Source organism: Bufo gargarizans, chromosome 2, assembly GCF_014858855.1.
Source record: "Bufo gargarizans isolate SCDJY-AF-19 chromosome 2, ASM1485885v1, whole genome shotgun sequence".
Classification (NCBI taxonomy): domain Eukaryota; kingdom Metazoa; phylum Chordata; class Amphibia; order Anura; family Bufonidae; genus Bufo; species Bufo gargarizans.
The window spans coordinates 485,870,728-485,889,565 of record NC_058081.1 but is presented as its reverse complement, the minus strand read 5'-3'; the positions used below and the strand labels follow the sequence as shown (position 1 = coordinate 485,889,565).

The window sequence follows — 18,838 nt, the reverse complement described above, 5'->3', positions numbered from 1 at the left end:
GGCACCTGTAGCCCATTTCCTGCACACGCCTGTACACGGTGGCTCTGGATGTTTCTACTCCAGACTCAGTCCACTGCTTCCGCAGGTCCCCCAAGGTCTGGAATTGGTCCTTCTCCACAATCTTCCTCAGGGTCCGGTCACCTCTTCTCGTTGTGCAGCGTTTTCTGCCACACTTTTTCCTTCCCACAGACTTCCCACTGAGGTGCCTTGATACAGCACTCTGGGAACAGCCTATTCGTTCAGAAATTTCTTTCTGTGTCTTACCCTCTTGCTTGAGGGTGTCAATGATGGCCTTCTGGACAGCAGTCAGGTTGGCAGTCTTACCCATGATTGCGGTTTTGAGTAATGAACCAGGCTGGGAGTTTTTAAAAGCCTCAGGAATCTTTTGCAGGTGTTTAGAGTTAATTAGTTGATTCAGATGATTAGGTTAATAGCTCGTTTAGAGAACCTTTTCATGATATGCTAATTTTATGAGATAGGAATTTTGGGTTTTCATGAGCTGTATGCCAAAATCATCAATATTAAAACAATAAAAGGCTTGAACTACTTCAGTTGTGTGTAATGAATCTAAAATATATGAAAGTCTAATGTTTATCAGTACATTACAGAAAATAATGAACTTTATCACAATATGCTAATTTTTTTAGAAGGACCTGTATGAGCTGTGGTATCACCTGCCAATGGTAGACCTTGAGTTATCTACTGCATTATCTGAAGCCTAACGGTGACTCTGTGTTATACAAAAAAATCTAAATATGAATATATACATATAGGTAGCTCCTTCTAGTGAAATTGGTACAGTGTATGTTGCTCAGTAGAATAGTATATATTGTTTCACTTAACTGTTTACTTATAGCATCACTATCTCTTGTGTTACAAGGGGACATCTTCTTTCCTCTACCCCTCAGCCTAGTGCAACCTCTCACCAGACCTGCGGCCCCCCAGCTGTTGCAAAACTACAACTCCCAGCATGTCTGAACAGCCTACAGCTATCAGCCAACAGCAGGGCGTGGTGGGAGTTGTAGTTTTACAACAGCTGGAGGGCCGCAGGTTGAGCATCCCTGATCTATAGAGTGTTTAGGGTGGATATGCGAAGAAATATAAGAAAGGGGAGGTGAAATTAGAAAATAACCTCCAGGACTTTCACCCAATGTGGGCCACCAAGCCTTTTGACATCATGGATATAAGGAATCTGGAAATTATAAATCCAATTATATAAGCAATCACAACAATTGTATTGACTAATAGAAAGTTTTAGCAGACTTTTTGGGTTATGTAGCAGGCCATCCAGTAGAGCTCAAGGTCTTTTGAAGATAGTCTCAACATGTCAGCTCTACCTGTTAATGCAGTTTTTGTGCCAGAATGAATACATTTAATAATCAGATTAAATATTCAGAAGGTAAAAACTTGCAAGCTCATCATATGTTAGCTCTGCTGGCTAAGGTGTCAAGTTTATGGATAAGAAAATTAGATTTTTTGACCTAAGTTCTTAAGTTTGGAAATTCATTTTGCTAATGATAGTTGGATTAGATTTCTATTAATACTCCAGTCCACACAATGAAGGTCTTGTTAGTTTTCCCGGTTCTTTATCCTTTTTTCCCACCAGTTGTGTGCACAAGCCACCCACGGCCAGACTCTTCTCTCAATGGCAAACAGGATGTTTTGGGGAAACTTCACTCCGCTGGCTGCTGATAGCAGTTACATAATGAACAGACTTGTGATATCTAAGTTGTTGGGCAGTGTAAAAGACAAGCACACACCACACTTCAGTGAGCAGTGAGTTGACATGTGTCAACGTAAATGCCGAAGCAGTGACAGACTTAACAAGTCAATTAAGTTTATGACCACTTTGGTGATTCTCACACACACCACCCCAAGTGACATCCAAAGCCATGAGTGTCATTATGAGCCAAATCCCAGTTTCAAGATCATCTATCACTTATATAAGTCATATTTAAGTGGCATGAGCATATATGGAAAGAGTCATTAAAGGTTTTAGGGTAGACCTACCATTGTTCAGTAACAAGTATGTTTCTTCATCCAAGGTTGCCTTTTACGGTACATTTGACTAGAGTTTGGATACATTTTTGTTATCTATTTCATGTCTTGTTTCCCAACATGAACCTAGCATGAAGGTGGTGGAGGTAGTAGAACCAATGATCAAGCATATCAAAATTCAAAGCAAAATAAGTTGAGCCTGTAGTTCATACAGGAGCCCCTTACATTGAAAACATTTCTTCTTGTGACATCTTAAGGCATTACCAAATCACTAGCCCTTCAACCACTGTGTTATAGTCTAGGGTTGTACTGGCCCACGAGAGTACCAGAGGATCTTCCGGTGGGCCCAGTCCATGAAGATATAATGGGCCTCAAAATTTGAAGATAAAAATTGCATTTGGAGCTGCCTTTTGAACTAATCACTGTCCACTTGGGTCTATGTCTTAGGTTTTGAATCAATTAGACTTTATTGGGGTTAGGGCCCTGGGTGTAATTTCCTCTGGTAATCACTCAGCTTGCGGGAGTGTGTTTTTAACAGAGAGAGAGGTAATTACTTCCATAATTTTTTTCCATAAACCTAAAGAAATCTCTACAAGTATGTCAAAACAGTTTATACTGTTGCCTCATCCCTGCTACAAGTCCTCTTTCTGCCTTCTGGTTTTCTTGTGCTCATCGGTGATGAGCGGCAGGGGCAATATTCGAATTTGTGATATTTCACGAATATTTGGGTCAATATTCGTCATATATTCCCGAATTCGAGAATTCATGATCTCCAGTCATTATTTTGCGATATGAAAATTTGCTGATCAACACTACTCCTAAATCAAAGATATTGCAGCCTACTAATTGGCCCACAAGCAAGAAGACATAAGGGATCATGGGTACTGATGAAAAAAAATCTAGAATATTCACGATTATGAAGATATAGCACTATATTCTAGATATTCGCGAATTCTCGAAGTGCCAATATTCACGATAAAAATTTGCGATTAGAATATTCGCGATCAACACTAGTGCTCATCTGCCATATCTCTCTACTATATTCATAAAAAATGGCTGCTGCTGTTTCAAAATGCCTTCAAATGTTGCTGCAGTCTTGCCTACAAGTCCCAGAATACTGCTATCCTAAGAGGGAGAGTGTAACTGAGGGTGGGCATTCCCTCCATAATGTAGTTTCCACCAACTGATCCTCCCCTGGGCAGTCTGTATTCTCATAATCCTGACAGGACCTTATGATGTCACTTGGTCATATGACCCATCATGACTTGATCTGGTCACATTACCATGGGATGTCAAAAGGTCCTTGAAGCTTAGTGATTCTAGGCATTCTATGCTGGGGTGGAGGAGGGGAGGATGTAGTGGGAGGAATGAAGATCTGCTGAGGGGTGGAGGTACAGCAGATGACGATCTTCCTTTAGACTCTGCTTGTAGTTTCCATCTGCACAGGAAGGGTTATATCGGCTTCCTGGGGAAGACATAAGTATAAGGACAGAAAAGTTAGTTCTATCTATGTCACATGATGCAGTAACTGAAAATGAAGATGTGGATTTCTGTATAAATACAGCATCTAAAACTGTAACTTTATTAGTAAAAGAGGTTTAATATCTCTTTGAAATGCAAGTCTGAAAAGAAACATGGAAGTGTTTTTTTTAAGTGTCTGCTAGACTTCTCTTGGATACCTCTGGTAGGAAGAAAGAATAACCCATGGTGAAACTTAATATGCCCTTCTTTCCCTTGAATGTCTACGATCATGAATGTCTACGATGAGATGCAGGACAAAACCTGGCACATTCAAAACTAAGCCTGTGTCAATGAAACTGGCGGGTGCAGCCGGATTTTATCTAATGTGCATGGGAGTGATTGTAGGCTGTGAAAATTCAAAAGTTGATCTAGTTCGATTTATAAAAATCAGCCAGAGCAAAGCAAAGAAATACATACTGAATAGCAAAATTGATTTAACGTGTACCAATATTAACCACTCTAATGTTCCATCCATTCACCAGTTAAAAAAAAAACATGGAGCATATTTTCCCCTATTTCCCACCAGCCTTATCATATGCACCATGTACAGGGGGGCCCTGGAAAAATTACTAAAAGTTGCTCCACTTTGTAGACAGCTCCAAATTGATGGAAGGCAGGGCCAAGACAAGTAGGCGAGCTCAGCAATACCATAGTGTGGCACATTAGATCACTCCAAAAGAGCCAAATACCTGTCACGGTGGGGAGTGGGGGAAACCCCCCACCGTACAATGTAAAATGGATAGGGGTGGCAGCTAGACCAGGCTACCAAGAAAAGGAAGCTGGTCACCTCCTATAGCATCCCTAAATCCTGCCCTGTTCGCCTAACTGTATGAGCCAACCCTTAAGGTACGATGACCCATACACTGGAAACCTCAGAACCCTGAAATCCCTGAATATTCCTGAAGTTAGGAGACAGGGACAAGAGACAACCAGGTTCATCCAAGACACGGATGAACCAGAACCAGAATCTCCACAGGCCTAGCTGCAGGGAAAAGTAGACGACTGAATATAACTAAAGAGCCGGCAGGTAAGAACACCAAAAACACACTTACTTGCCGCAGACACCATAACTGGAACCCGTGCATAAGTACAGGTGCCCACACCCCTAAATAGGACACCGTACAAACAACACCACACACCGGAATCCAAGCAGCACTGCAACCAGAATTATGGTTCACCCCTCTGGGAGGTATCAACATACCGGGTGACGTATAGCATACATGCAGGGATCAACACCAACAACAGCCTAGACATGTAACAACCAACAAAACGTTTCACACACCCAGAACATAAACCCACACCACACATACAACAAGTGAGGGTAAAGGTACATGGAGGGTACATAAGGGAGGACAATTTATGTTCCATAAGGTGGCCCTCAAGGACTGGGCAGATACACCCGGGCAAGGAGCAAAGCTACAACACCAAGCAAGGCTGTAGTACAACTGCACCCAGCCAGCAAGCCACAGATATATATCAAGCCCGCAGCCACACCCAGGAAACCCCTTAATCCCCACTAGCATGAAGATTAACCCATTGCTCACAAAACAGCAGGAAGGCAAACCTTAAAGGGGAAGTGCACATGCAAACTGCCAACAACGCGTTGCCACCGGCAAACAGTCTGCATGGCAACCGCATCACAGTCAAACACCAATATGACTGGGACAATACCACAGTCCATCACAAAATACTGCCGCCAGCAGCACAAAATACATCCCCAAAAACTTCCAGCGGTCATGAGGAGAGCTCAGGCGGCCCCCAGGGCATCGGCCCACCCGGAATTTTTCCTGTAAGGTCTATGACCAATCCGCCCCTGACCATGTGTCACCACAGAAAGCACTAAAAAGAATATTCTAACATAAATCTTATAGCCAAGAGAGGGAAAAGCAAATATCTGGATGTTTGTTTAAGAAAGGGAAGTCATAGTTTTTGCTTTGATGAGTTTTAGTCACATGAATTAGATGAAAGCATACATCCGCTATTTGCTGTAGACATTTTGTTTAACTATTCAGTCTTTTCATATCTAAGTAAAGTGCAATTGGTTGTACATGACAGTATAACTATAATAAGCATATATTATAGTTGTCTGACTGCAGTTTGCACCCACCATCAAGTTCTCTCCTAAACTGTCTTAAAGGTCCCTCACACACACACACATTGTTTTCGGTGGGACTGGTGTACACTATGTGAATTTCAGTGACCGATCCTTTTGTTTTCCTTGGAGATAAACCGCTTTTTTCCTGTCTCTCCACTGAAAACACACATACAGTCAACTGATCATGCATGTGTGCAAGTCGGGGGGGGGGGGGGGGAGTTTAGGACATTGAAAGTGTATGGTCACCTTAAGACACAGTAAATGTTCTTGCAGAAATAGCACCACACCTGTCCACAGTCTGAGTACAGTATTGCAGCTGAGCCTTATTTATTTTGGTGTGGCTGAGCTGCAATGTCAGAAAAAAAACATGGAAAATGTGACACTGTTTTTGAATAAAAGTAGAAATGTAGCAACCCATAAAACCCTATTGTATTCTGCCATTGTGCATAGGGTGAAATCTGTGACTAGTTCTCATGTAACATTATGCAGATTTTGTTCTCAATTTGGTGTAGATTTTCATTGTGGAAAATCTTCCCCATGTGCCAGTCCTATTGTATGGGACCAAATCATGGCTACGCCTTGTACATTAATTATATTTGTCCCATCCACCCAATTAAAGTACAGATGATCTTTGCCAAAAACTAAAGAAAATAATTTTCCGATGTTACCAAAACTTACTGTTTAGGTCCCCCTAGAAACTGGACCAGTAAAATAGGTATGTTAAAGAAAACCTGTTCTATTAAGATTGCAGAAGTGAAACCACAATTAGGGTGTGTCTTGGCTAAGTTCCCGATTATAAACAAGTTAACTGGTTTTCAGTACTTAGTCAGCATAACAGTTGATTTTTATTTTTTATTTTTTGTTAGCCTTTATTTCAAACTTTTTATGGATATTAACCCTACCCTTTTTTGTGTAATCAATGTAGCAAGAATATAAAAGCAAGCAAATATAGAACTACAAATAAAACTATGTATACTGAATAGCTGAGAAAACCAATTAGATGTATTTTAGGTGACCAGCAAACCTTGGTTGACTTTAGCCCCCTACAAGAGTAGATAATGATTTAAAAAGTCATAAAATCAAGTAAAAGTGATCTATTATCTATTATAAAAGCACCGAACGATCGAACAAGCGATAATTGTTCAGTTTCTCATTCTTGTTACACCTAAATTATCATTCATCGTCCAGAATTCCAGAAGTGTAAAAAGATATCCTTTTCAGTACAGATGATTCCACAGTGAATGGACATCACCCACACTTTTAGTGTAAATGCAACTGTTTGCCCAATAAACTATTTATTACACGATCGCATTCACAAATTTTCATGATACTCCATGCATCTAAAGGGTTGTCCTCATCAGGATCATTGTAATTCTATAGATACAAAACTAATGCAACTAGGCCAAGCCATAATGGTGTCTTGGTTGCCCACAAAAAAATGGGCCCTTATCCACAATAAAAGGGTAATAGAATTGGCTCGACATACACATTACATCCATCAAAAAAGAATTATATATGTTATTTGACATTTGATTGGATGTTTAGATTATTTTTGGTCTTATAACGTGTCTTTGTTCCATTTTTAGGGAGACATTACACAATGGTTGGCTTTACCATCACCCAAGAAGTCCTAGTTATTGTCATATTGCTGCTTCATTATACATCTACTGAGGAAAGACCCAACAATGAGGACTCTTCTTTGAGTTTCACCCAGAGTTTGTATCATACAACCATCTATGAAAATTCTGCTCCTAAGACTTATGTATTGAGCCAAGTAAGGATGGGCATTTACTTGAAGGATCCTCAATGGACGGTTAAGTATCGGATTGTGTCTGGAGACCCAACTGGACTTTTTAAAACAGAGGAGATGGTGGTTGGGGATTTCTGCTTTTTGCGCATAAGGATAAGGAGTGGCAATACAGCCCTATTAAATAGAGAAGTTAAAGACAATTATCATCTACTCATTCTTGCCTCAGAGAAATCCTTAGATTATGAAGCACGGACTAAAGTTACAATCCAAATTTTAGATATGAATGATCTAAGGCCTCTCTTCTCAACAACATCATACAAATTTACAATTAATGAAGATGCTCCTCTTAAAACTATCATTGGTAAGATAAGTGCCACAGATGCGGATTTCGGACAGAATGCTATGTTCTATTATACCTTTAACACCAAGTCGTCACTATTTAGTATCCATCCAACAAGTGGTATTGTCATGCTAATTGGCCACTTAAACGCAACCCATAGAAATGTTCACAAGCTGGAAATTTTAGCTGTTGACCGTATGAGAAAAATTGCAGAGGGTAATGGATTTGGGAATGTAGCTTCATTGGAGGTATTTGTGCAGCCAGCCCCAAGGAAGCCTCCATTTATCTCATCTGTTACAACAGCCATGGCTGACTCATCTGATAGGCTCCTTTATGCCACTGTGGTCATGGACTTCTTAGATCCAGGGTGCAGTATAGATTCTGTTGAGATTGTTGATGGAGATTCATTTGGTTACTTTAAAGTGCTAAGGTCATATGTGGGGAAAAATGAATTTACTGTGGTATCAACTGCACAGATAAACTGGCTAGAACATTCACAAGGCTTTAATCTAACTCTTAGAGCCAAAGACAAGCGAAAGCCACCAGTTTATTCCCCCCTCAAATCAATTTACATCCCTCCATGGAGATATGCCATGGCAAGATTTGAACAGGATGTCTATAAAGTACAGATTAGCGAATGCTCCCCTCCCGGTACTTCAGTTGCTATAGTAAAAATTCATCCAGCAGCTCCAGTGGGTGGATATTATTTGAAAACTTCTACTGATAAGTTTCGACTTATGAGAAACAGTGGTTTGATTCTCACCAGTAAACATATGGATGTAAAAGATCATTCTCAGTTCAATTTAGAAGTTACAGCACTCGATGGCCAGGTCTCCACTACTGTTATTATTGATCTTATAGACTGCAATAATCACTCCCCTATATTCACTCAGTCCAAATATGATGGAACATTCAATGAAAATTCTCCTATTGGAACAAAGGTATTAAAAGTGTCAGCAACTGATACAGACACTGGAAACAATGGCAAGGTAAATTATAAGCTGGTTAGTCCGAAATTTGCTCCATTTATAATTGACCCAATAACTGGAGTTATTTCTAACAGTAAGGTGCTTGACTATGAGTTAAATCAAAGAATATATTATCTGAAAGTCTGGGCATCAGATCTGGGCTCACCTTATCGTAGACAAAGTGAAGTTTATGTTTCTCTCATCATGAACAATCTAAATGACAATGCTCCAGTTTTTGAGAAGGTCAACTGCAATATAAGCATTACAAGAGACATGTCTATTGGGGAAAAGGTGGCTGAACTCTCAGCAGTGGATGTAGATGAGCTTCAGACCATACGGTACCAAATTCTATCTGGCAATGAGCTACAGAAATTCCGGTTGGATCCAACATCTGGAGAAATTACAATCAGAGGTGACTTGTATGACCCAACATCTTCACATTCTTATTTCTCATTAGTTGTTACTGCCAGTGATGGAGAAAATGAAGCTGTGTCCACATTTATTAATATTACAATATTAAATGAAGGTTCTCCCAGATCTGCACATTGTGAAGAAACTGGTGTGGTTAACAAGATAATGGAGAACATGAAAAATTACTTCAGTTTACAACCTGAAAAGCAAACCTTTGAGGAGGACACATCATTTAACAACCATCTGATAAATAATCATGCACCTCAATTTGATGACAATTTTCCAGTATCTAAAGATGTGAATGAGGATACAGTTGTCAATTCTTCCATTGCTTCATTGACTGCCACTGACCTGGATTCTGGATTGAATAGCAAGCTAGTCTATGTGATATCTGATGGAAATGATGATGGCTGCTTTGAGATCAACATGGAAACGGGAGAACTGATTGTTTCCTCACCTTTAGACCATGAATCCACAAGTTCATATATTCTTAATATTACAGTTTATGATCTTGGAACACCTCAAAAATCATCTTGGAAACTTCTAGCTATTAATGTGTTGGATGTAAATGATAATGAACCAAAGTTTCCTTCATCTGGATACTGTGTGGTGATACAAGAGGATGCTAAGATTGGTAGTGTTGTAGTTAAAGTAAAGGCAAATGACATTGACAAGGAAGACAATGGCTGGGTAAGGTATTCACTTCTAAACCCAACTGATAAGTTTACCATTAACAGTGTCACAGGTGACTTAACAGTTAAGAGCATGTTAGACAGAGAGCTGTTGCCAAAATATAAACTTAAAGTAGAGGCCAGAGATCAGTCAAAGAAAGATAGGCAACTTTTTTCTGTGACTGATGTTATTATAACACTGGAAGACGTCAATGACAATGCCCCATATTGCCGACCAGTAACTGCCAATGTAAAAATTGCAGAGGACATTCCCATAGGAACTGTTTTATACTTTGTAGATGCTCAGGACATTGACTCTGGACCCAATGGAGAGGTATCTTATACCCTGATTAACAATGAGCAAGGGATATTTAGTGTGGAAAAGTTTACGGGTGCTTTGATATTAGAAAAAGAACTTGACTTTGAAACTAGAACTTTCTACAACTTGACTGTCAGAGCTACAGATGCCGGCCACCCATTTCCACATTCTTCTATATGCCACGTGGAGGTAGAAGTGCTCGATGTGAATGAAAATCTACAAACACCTTTATTTAGAACATTTGTCTTCTCAAGCTCAGTATTGGAAAATTCTCCACCTGGGACACTAGTCCTTTCAATCACAGCTCAGGATGAAGATAAAGGGAAGGATGGTGAAATACGTTATTCCATAAAGGATGGAACAGACGTCTCCGTTTTCAGCATAGATGAGGAGACTGGTGAGTTACAACCAGATGATGTAAATGTTAATTGTATGTCTCTTTTATCATAACATAAATACTCTGCCTGATATGATAAAATCCAATTTAATGTAATTCCATTTGCATAATATGCCTTTGTGTGGCTTCAATGAAGAAGGTAGTGGTGGGACTTCATGTGAAAATGATATGTATAGACAGTTGTTAGTAATACAGCACTGGCTTTGGCCCTATTTGTAGCACATTTATGAAACATTATCAGCATGTACACTAGGAAAACCTCCCAATGCATATAATCAACATATCATCCTGAAGTATACAAATGTATGCTATGCAGTTTCATTGATTCCCATAGTAGAAGAATGCATATCATGTGGTAAACGTTTCTTTGCTAGAGTCACTTGTAATTCAATACACTGAAAAAAAATGAGAGACAACTCTTTTGGCATATGTCAGACCCATTATATCCTATGAAAACATTTGGTGTGCACATGGGAGTAATGTCCTATGTGTGTGCTTAAACATAGGATACAAATGTGATGTGAACATAGCCTAAGATGCAGTTTCTTCAACTTGTATATGAGATGATCAGACACTCATCAGTATAGGATTCTATTCCTTTTTTCTTAGTCCTCATGCACATAACCATATTTATCCTCCGTGTGCTATTTGCATGTTTACATTGTATTACAAAATGTGTAATCTAACTGTAATTCAGCAGTAATCATAGCATTGGTGTACTTTTCAGGGTCTATCAAGACAGAGGCTCCTCTAGACCGGGAGTCTACTTCTCGTTACTGGTTGACCATCTGTGCTACAGACTTGGGTTCCATTCCACTGTCTTCTGTGGCTGAAGTCTACATTGAAGTTGAAGATGTAAATGATAACATCCCTCAGTTATCCAAGGCTGTATTTTATGCTTCTGTGCCTGAAAATTCTCCTCCCAATGTTTCCATCCTCCAGCTAGATGCCACCGATGCAGATTCTGTTTCAGCTGGCAAACTTTCCTTCCATTTCTCCAGTGGAAATAATCAAGGGTTTTTCATGTTAAACCCAAATACTGGTAAGTTAAAATATATTGGTTTAGTATGTAATTTTTCATAATCCAGGCTATTGTCTTTTGCATGTTGTCTAGGACTTGTGTTACTGCCAGTAGTCATAAGTATAGAGAAATGATTGGAACCATTATATTCTACGATCCATCTTGGACCACCCTCTTCTGATATTCACAGCAATCTAGTAATGTGGAGACGTATTCAAAGTGAGTTCCTTGCAGACCACTGTTTCTCCACGTCCTAATATAAGTACCACCTACTGGAACTAAGGCTGAATTTGGGTCAAAAGTCTATTCAAAAATGTGTGAGCCCTTTGTCAAAACCTACCGAGTCATGCATATGTGACTATGTATGGTAATTTTTTGAGTTATGACTGTGAATGCTGTAATAATTCCCTAAAAATAATTGAAATAGGTCAAAAGTTATTAAAAATCTAGAATTAGCTTTTGAACAGCAACTTATTCAGACTAATATAGTTTTTGATACTAGCGGACTCATCACATTTTAAACCTGTCCTGCCCTTGACTTTTATAAATCTTACTCCTCCACATAACCACTCCCAAAACCGCACACTGATCCTCACTCTGATCCACTGTGTACTATGAAGCAGATTAGATGAATGACGTTGCTGAAAATGTTTGTTTTACCTGCTTACACTTTCACTGTAAATTACAGTTTAATCATTTGCAGCCCATCTTTTTTTCATGAGTGCATTAATGTATCACAAAAGACATCTTTAAAAATGCATTTCAGGACTTGATGTTCCCATAACACAACTCTCTCTTTCTAGGAAGCATTACTGTAAGGCTTGTGGTAACAGGTGCCCATATGACATTGAGGTGATAGAAAACATATTTTAACAGGGGCATAACTATAGGGAGTGTGTTAGCTGCCTCTGGGCCCTGGGGCTTAAAGGGTCTGATGGCTGTTATAGCTAATGAATGTTGGCCCTGGTAGAGATTCTACATTGGTGCCCAGGAGCTTGAGGTTCTCCTTTGTATTTCTGCCTATTTTTGACTCTTGTATGAATCCCAATGACAGGATGTGCATTCATGGTGCTTAATATTGTCATTGGAAAAATTTGAAAAGCTTGTTGCCAAAAGTTCTCAAAAGTGAAGCCACTAGAGAAAATATGATACTAAAATAATTTGATATATTCAGTCATTAATGGTTGCACTGGAATTTCTATTAATGCACAATGTTAAAGGGGTTTTCTGAGACTTAAATACTGATGACCTACTCTCTGGATAGGTCATCAGTTTCTGATAAGTGGGGTTCGACATCCGGGACCTACCACCAATCAACAGTTCGAGCAGGCATCAATTTACGACGGTGTGCTTGGTGAACAGAGAGAAGGCCGCGACATACACAGGAGCACTGGTGCCTTCTCGAACAGCTGGTCGGCAGGGACCCCGGGTGTGGAACCCCCACCGATCAGGTGGATAGGTCATCAGTATTTAAATCTCAGAAAACCCTTTTAACTATCTGCGTTAAAATTAAAATTAAACTCACCTCATCCACTTGTTCGTGCAGCCCGGCTCATCTTCTTTCTTCTTTTTTGAGGACCTGGGAGGAAAAGGACCTTTGGTGACGTCACTTTGCTCATCACATAGTTCATCACCACGGTGATGGACCATGTGATAGACCATGTGATGAGCACAGTGACATCACCAGAGGTCCTTTTCTTCCCAGGTCATCAATGAAGAAGAAAGAAGACGAGCTGGGCGAGCTGAACGAGTGGATGAGGTGAGTTAAAATGTATTTATTTTTTTAACCCCTCCATCCCTAATTTACTTAGCATTCTGTATTAAGAATGCTATTATTTTCCCGTATAACCATGTTATAAGGGAAAATAATAAAATCTACACAACACCGATCCCAAACCCGAACTTCTGTGAAGAAGTCCGGGTTCAGGTCTGGGTACCAAACATGGCGATTTTTCTCCCGTGCGTGCAAAACGCATTAAAACGCTTTGCATTCGCGTGGAAAAATTGTGCATTTTCCCGCAACGCACCCGCATCTTTTCCCACAAGGCACCTGCAACGCCCATGTGAACCCAGCCTTCTAATCGTAACTAGATAAGACTTGCCTAATGCAGAGAGCTAAAATACCAGTTGACCTACTGTATGTGCTTGGCTTTTTGTACCACTAGCTTGACATCTGCACCATACTGTATGATCCTTACATTATCATATACATGACTTAAAGGAACATAAATAGTACCAGTGTCCTTGGGTGCAACTTGGATGTGCAAGTCCAGCATCAAATGAGCTTTTCCCTGCTTAAAGGTGCATCTTCACTTAATAACACCCCACATGTGATATATTTTTTCATAATAATAATAAATAGACGTGCACTGTGATATTATTTAGAACTAGGCTATCGGTTTATCACATCAAAATTCCACCCAGTGCATTCAAAATGGATATTGATTGGGTTCAAAAGATCATAAAAAAGAGTCCAAGTTTGGATGTTCTATCTTGGTCATATTATCATCACATTACATTTCTTTTAAATGGGCATTTCTTATTGTAAAATCTTGGATACGCCATAATATTATGATAGATGGGGGGCCAACATCTTGGACCCCTGCCAATGCTGATAATGAAGAGACCTGGGTCCCTCTGACTTTTTGCTTGCACAAGGATCTGCAACAATTTGGTGGTAGAGGTAGGTAAGTAGAGAAGATAGTGGTAAGATTGTCTAATATATGCCAAGTCTAGCTGGCAGCATGGCAAGCAGCAGCTTGCTTCCAAGTGGTACAAAGGCATATTAAAATCTAAACATACCGATTCCTTTTTTTTTTCCTCTGACATCTGCCATCAAGGACCACTCTGGGGACCCCAATACACATTAGATGTTAGGCCAATCATGCCAAATTTGGCAGATTTGGCCAAGTTTCATCTAATGCAGTCATTGCTTATAGGAGAAGTGTTGCCTACCTTATTTGCCTTATAATTTTTAGGGAATTTAATAGTACAATCCCCCAATGTTATTTATCAGTCATTCTAGGCCTCCAAAACATCTTATATTGTAGGATCTGCAAGACATGAGTGACAAGTCAAGGCTTCAAGAATCTCTTCTGTAATTTGTCAAGAATGCAGCAGCTAAAATTTCAGAATGATAGTTTACTGTTAGGAACATGACACAATGATGATAGTGGCAGGAAGGTGGGCAGAAGTAATTGCACCAATTCTGTCATACTCATAACTGATCCATCAGAAAATACCATGCTCTATCTATCGGTATGCTCGAAAGACACAAAGCCTATTGTAAGGGCCGAACCTGGATTTTCTGTGCTCTATTGTTCACTTACAGTGGCAAAAAAGCCTCCTCTGAGTGAAAATGACAATTACTGCTGTGTTCTCTTCTCACTCTTGGACTTGTACATAATTGAGGGAGGCAGCAGTTAAAATGTGTGTTTTAGAAACAAAAGCCTGAAGGATTTGTACAAGATGCAGAGTCTAATGACAGGTTGAGGCTTGTTTGGTACAAGGGATAGAGTCTGCAGAGCACTACATGGGCTGCACTGAGAGCCTTACAAGGAGAGAAGATGCATGTGGTGCCTGTAGCTCTGTATCCCTCCTGGGCTAGAGTGGCCCATCAGAGTACCTAAGGATCATCCCTTGAGCCAAGAGTCTATTTCTTGAATCACAAAAAAGATTACAATGTGGTTAAAAGTGGGCAGGGACACAATCTGTATAGATCGTAGGTGTTTTCATTAAGGTTGGGTTTGCACTTCAGTTATTTGGTCAGTTGTTTCCATCAGTTATTGTGAGCCAAAACTAGGTGTGGGTCAAAAACACAGAACATGTGGAGATACTTTCATTATCCCTTATCTCTGTGGAGGCTTCACTACTGGTTTTGGCTCACAATCACTGATGTTGCACGCATAGGGAGTCTGCTGTGGTAGTGAAATAATACTGCGAGTCAGTATAATATGCAGATGACAGGGCCCGCTCTTAGAATCACTGCACACTTCACTTATTTGGGCAGTCACAGGGCCAAAACTGACCAAATAAGCTCAAGTATTAACTCAGCCTTTCAGGTCGATGTTAGCAGCCAAGATGCACACTCCTTTTACACCATCGTCAGCTGATTCCATCTAGATGCCTACAGAGCCTGTTCTATTAAACGCTTATACAAGTAGAGCCCCCCGACAGAGTGGAGAGGGTGTCAGCAGTAGGTTTGTGTTGATGTCAATGACTATTTTGCCCTTCCTCTGATCTGTCAGAACAATTACACCCAAAAAACGGATTCTGTCTGTGGAGCAAAAGAGGTGCAGAACAGCGTGACACCGCCATGCCCTGCACATGTGGTATGCTGGAGGGGCACTGTGAATTGTCCCTGCAGTGGAGGCTGAGGACACGGTGGAGGATGAGGAGGCAGAGTTGGACATTGTCGCAGGACCAACGGCGTGACAATGTGATGGCGGAAGCAGCGTCACCTGGCCAAGTTGCTGGTGTGGCTGTGCAGGAACCACATTCACCCAGTGGGCCATAAAGGACAAGTATTGGGACAGCTTGGGACTCTCCACCTCGGCTCGGCACAAACCATCAGTTCTCTAAAAGGTGCAGAGTCCACCACTTGAAAAGGGAGGGCCTGCAGCACCAGCAACTTGGTCAGGAGCACGTTCAGCTTCTGCGACATTGAATGAGTGCGCGCATACTGCTGTCTCTTGGCTTAACAAAAAACTGCCACACCGCTGAGTAGGTGATTTTACCCCCAACACTAAGCACTGACTGACTGCTACCGCCACTGTCTCCGTGAACCTGTGCACCGCTACTTCCCAGGCAGGTAGGCTCCTATGAAGCGGGTGGTTTACCCAGGGCACGTTTGGCTACTGACCTCCCACTGCTGCCACCCTGCCGACTCACGGCCATGCTAGCTGCTTGCTGGCTCCGCCACTGCCTCACAGGCAAGTTGCCACCCTCTTCTCCCAAGCCACTCGGTCTGAACCGCGGGACGCCACCACCTCTGGGCCCTTTGTATTCTGCTGGACCGGACTCTCTGCAGATCCCCTGTGTTTGTCTGCCTTGTCTGGCAGTGTCTGCTTGTTTCCTCTCTCGCAAACGGGGCGGTCGCCCCCCTCCTTGGATCTTCAGTGTTGGCTGGGAACTGGTTACAGGTTTGAAGTTGTAAGTATTAAATATATGTTGCTTCATGTCCTCCTCTGCCTCCATGTTTGGCCCCACCTCCCCCATTCCCTGTGTAATTGTTTTCCCAATCTCCCAGCTTTGTCTATGCATTTATAGGGAATATGGGACAGAAGGTTAAAATTTCTCAACTTTATAAAGTGTTGCTTAAAACACGATTTAATAATACACGTTCTCTGGGACAAAAGGCTTGGCAAACTGATCTTCCGGGAATTTCCCTCGAAGATTGGGATAATATATTTGCGAATTTAAGTTTAGTTTCTTATAATTTGAATCACGTTTTGGTTCAATTTAATATTTTGCACCAAATCTACTGTATATCACACCTTTATGGCTTAATAAATGTGGTTTAACCACCTCAGCCCCCTAGCTGAAACACCCTTAATGACCAGACCACTTTTTACACTTCTGCACTACACTACTTTCACCGTTTATTGCTCGGTCATGCAACTTACCACCCAAATGATTTTTACCTTCTTTTCTTCTCACTAATAGAGCCTTCTGGTATTTCATTGCTGCTGACAATTTTACTTTTTTTGTTATTAATCGAAATTTAACGAATTTTTTGCAAAAAAATGACATTTTTCACTGGGAAAAGTTGTCTTTTGCCAAGATATTTCTCTCACCCAGCATGGGTATATGTAAAATGACACCCCAAAACACATTCCCCAACTTCTCCTGAGTACGGCGATACCAGATGTGTGACACTTTTTTGCAGCCTAGATGCGCAAAGGGGCCCACATTCCTTTTAGGAGGGCATTTTTAGACATTTTAGATCCCAGACTTCTTCTCACGCTTTAGGGCCCCTAAAATGCCAGGGCAGTATAAATACCCCACATGTGACCCCATTTTGGAAAGAAGACACCCCAAGGTATTCAATGAGGGGCATGGCGAGTTCATAGAAATTTTTCTCACAAAGTCTCCCTTTCCGCTAACTTGGGACAAAAATTTCAATCTTTCATGGACTCAATATGCCCCTCAGCGAATAACTTGTGGTGTCTACTTTCCGAAATGGGGTCACATGTGGGGTATTTATACTGCCCTGGCATTTTAGGGCCCCTAAAGCGTGAGAAGAAGTCTGGAATATAAATGTCTAAAAAATTTTACGCATTTGGATTCCGTGAGGGGTATGGTGAGTTCATGTGAGATTTTATTTTTTTAAGTTAGTGGAATATGAGACTTTGTAAGAAAAAATAAAATAAAAAAATTTCCGCTAACTTGGGCCAAAAAAATGTCTGAATGGAGCCTTACAGGGGGGTGATCAATGACAGGGGGGTGATCAGGGAGTGTATATGGGGTTATCACCCCCCCTGTCATTGATCACCCCCTGTAAGGCTCCATTCAGACGTCCGTATGTGTTTTGCGGATCCGATCCATGTATCCGTGGATCCGTAAAAAACATACGGACTTCTGAATAGACCCTTACAGGGGGGTGATCAATGACAGGGGGGTGATCACCCCATATAGACTTCCTGATCACCCCCCTGTCATTGATCACCCCCCTGTAAGGCTCCATTCAGACATCTGTATGTTTTTTACGGATCCACGGATACATGGATCAGATGCGCATAAAACATACGGACGTCTGAATGGAGCCTTACAGGGGGGTGATCAATGACAGGGGGGTGATCAATGACAGGGGGGTGATCAGGGAGTCTATATGGGGTGATCACCCCCCTGTCATTGATCACCCCCCTGTAAGGCTCCATTCAGACGTCCGTATGTGTTTTGCGGATCCGATCCATGTATCCGTGGATCCGTAAAAAACATACGGACGTCTGAATGGAGCCTTACAGGGGGGTGATCAATGACAGGGGGGTGATCAGGGAGTGTATATGGGGTCATTACACCCGTCATTGATCACCCCCCTGTAAGGCTCCATTCAGACGTCCGTATGTGTTTTGCGGATCCGATCCATGTATCAGTGGATCCGTAAAAAACATACGGATGTCTGAATGGAGCCTTACAAGGGGGTGATCAATGACAGGGGGGTGATCAGGGAGTCTATATGGGGTGATTAGGGGTGATCAGGGGTTAATAAGGGGTTAATAAGTGACAGGGGGGTGTAGTGTAGTGGTGTTTGGTGCTACTTATTACTGAGCTGCCTGTGTCCTCTGGTGGTCGATCCAAGCAAAAGGGACCACCAGAGGACCAGGTAGCAGGTATATTAGACGCTGT

General features: G+C 41.3%; 1 protein-coding gene across 1 annotated transcript in view; it reads left to right on the top strand.

The window, feature by feature from the left end:
• Positions 1–18,838, top strand: part of FAT2 (FAT atypical cadherin 2) — an 83,337-nt gene that overhangs the window by 23,200 nt on the left and 41,299 nt on the right. Inside the window, 2 exon segments of the mRNA XM_044281172.1 lie at positions 7,201–10,470; positions 11,198–11,512. Of these exon segments, the coding sequence (XP_044137107.1) occupies positions 7,215–10,470; positions 11,198–11,512 (3,571 nt within the window). The 5' untranslated portion in view covers positions 7,201–7,214.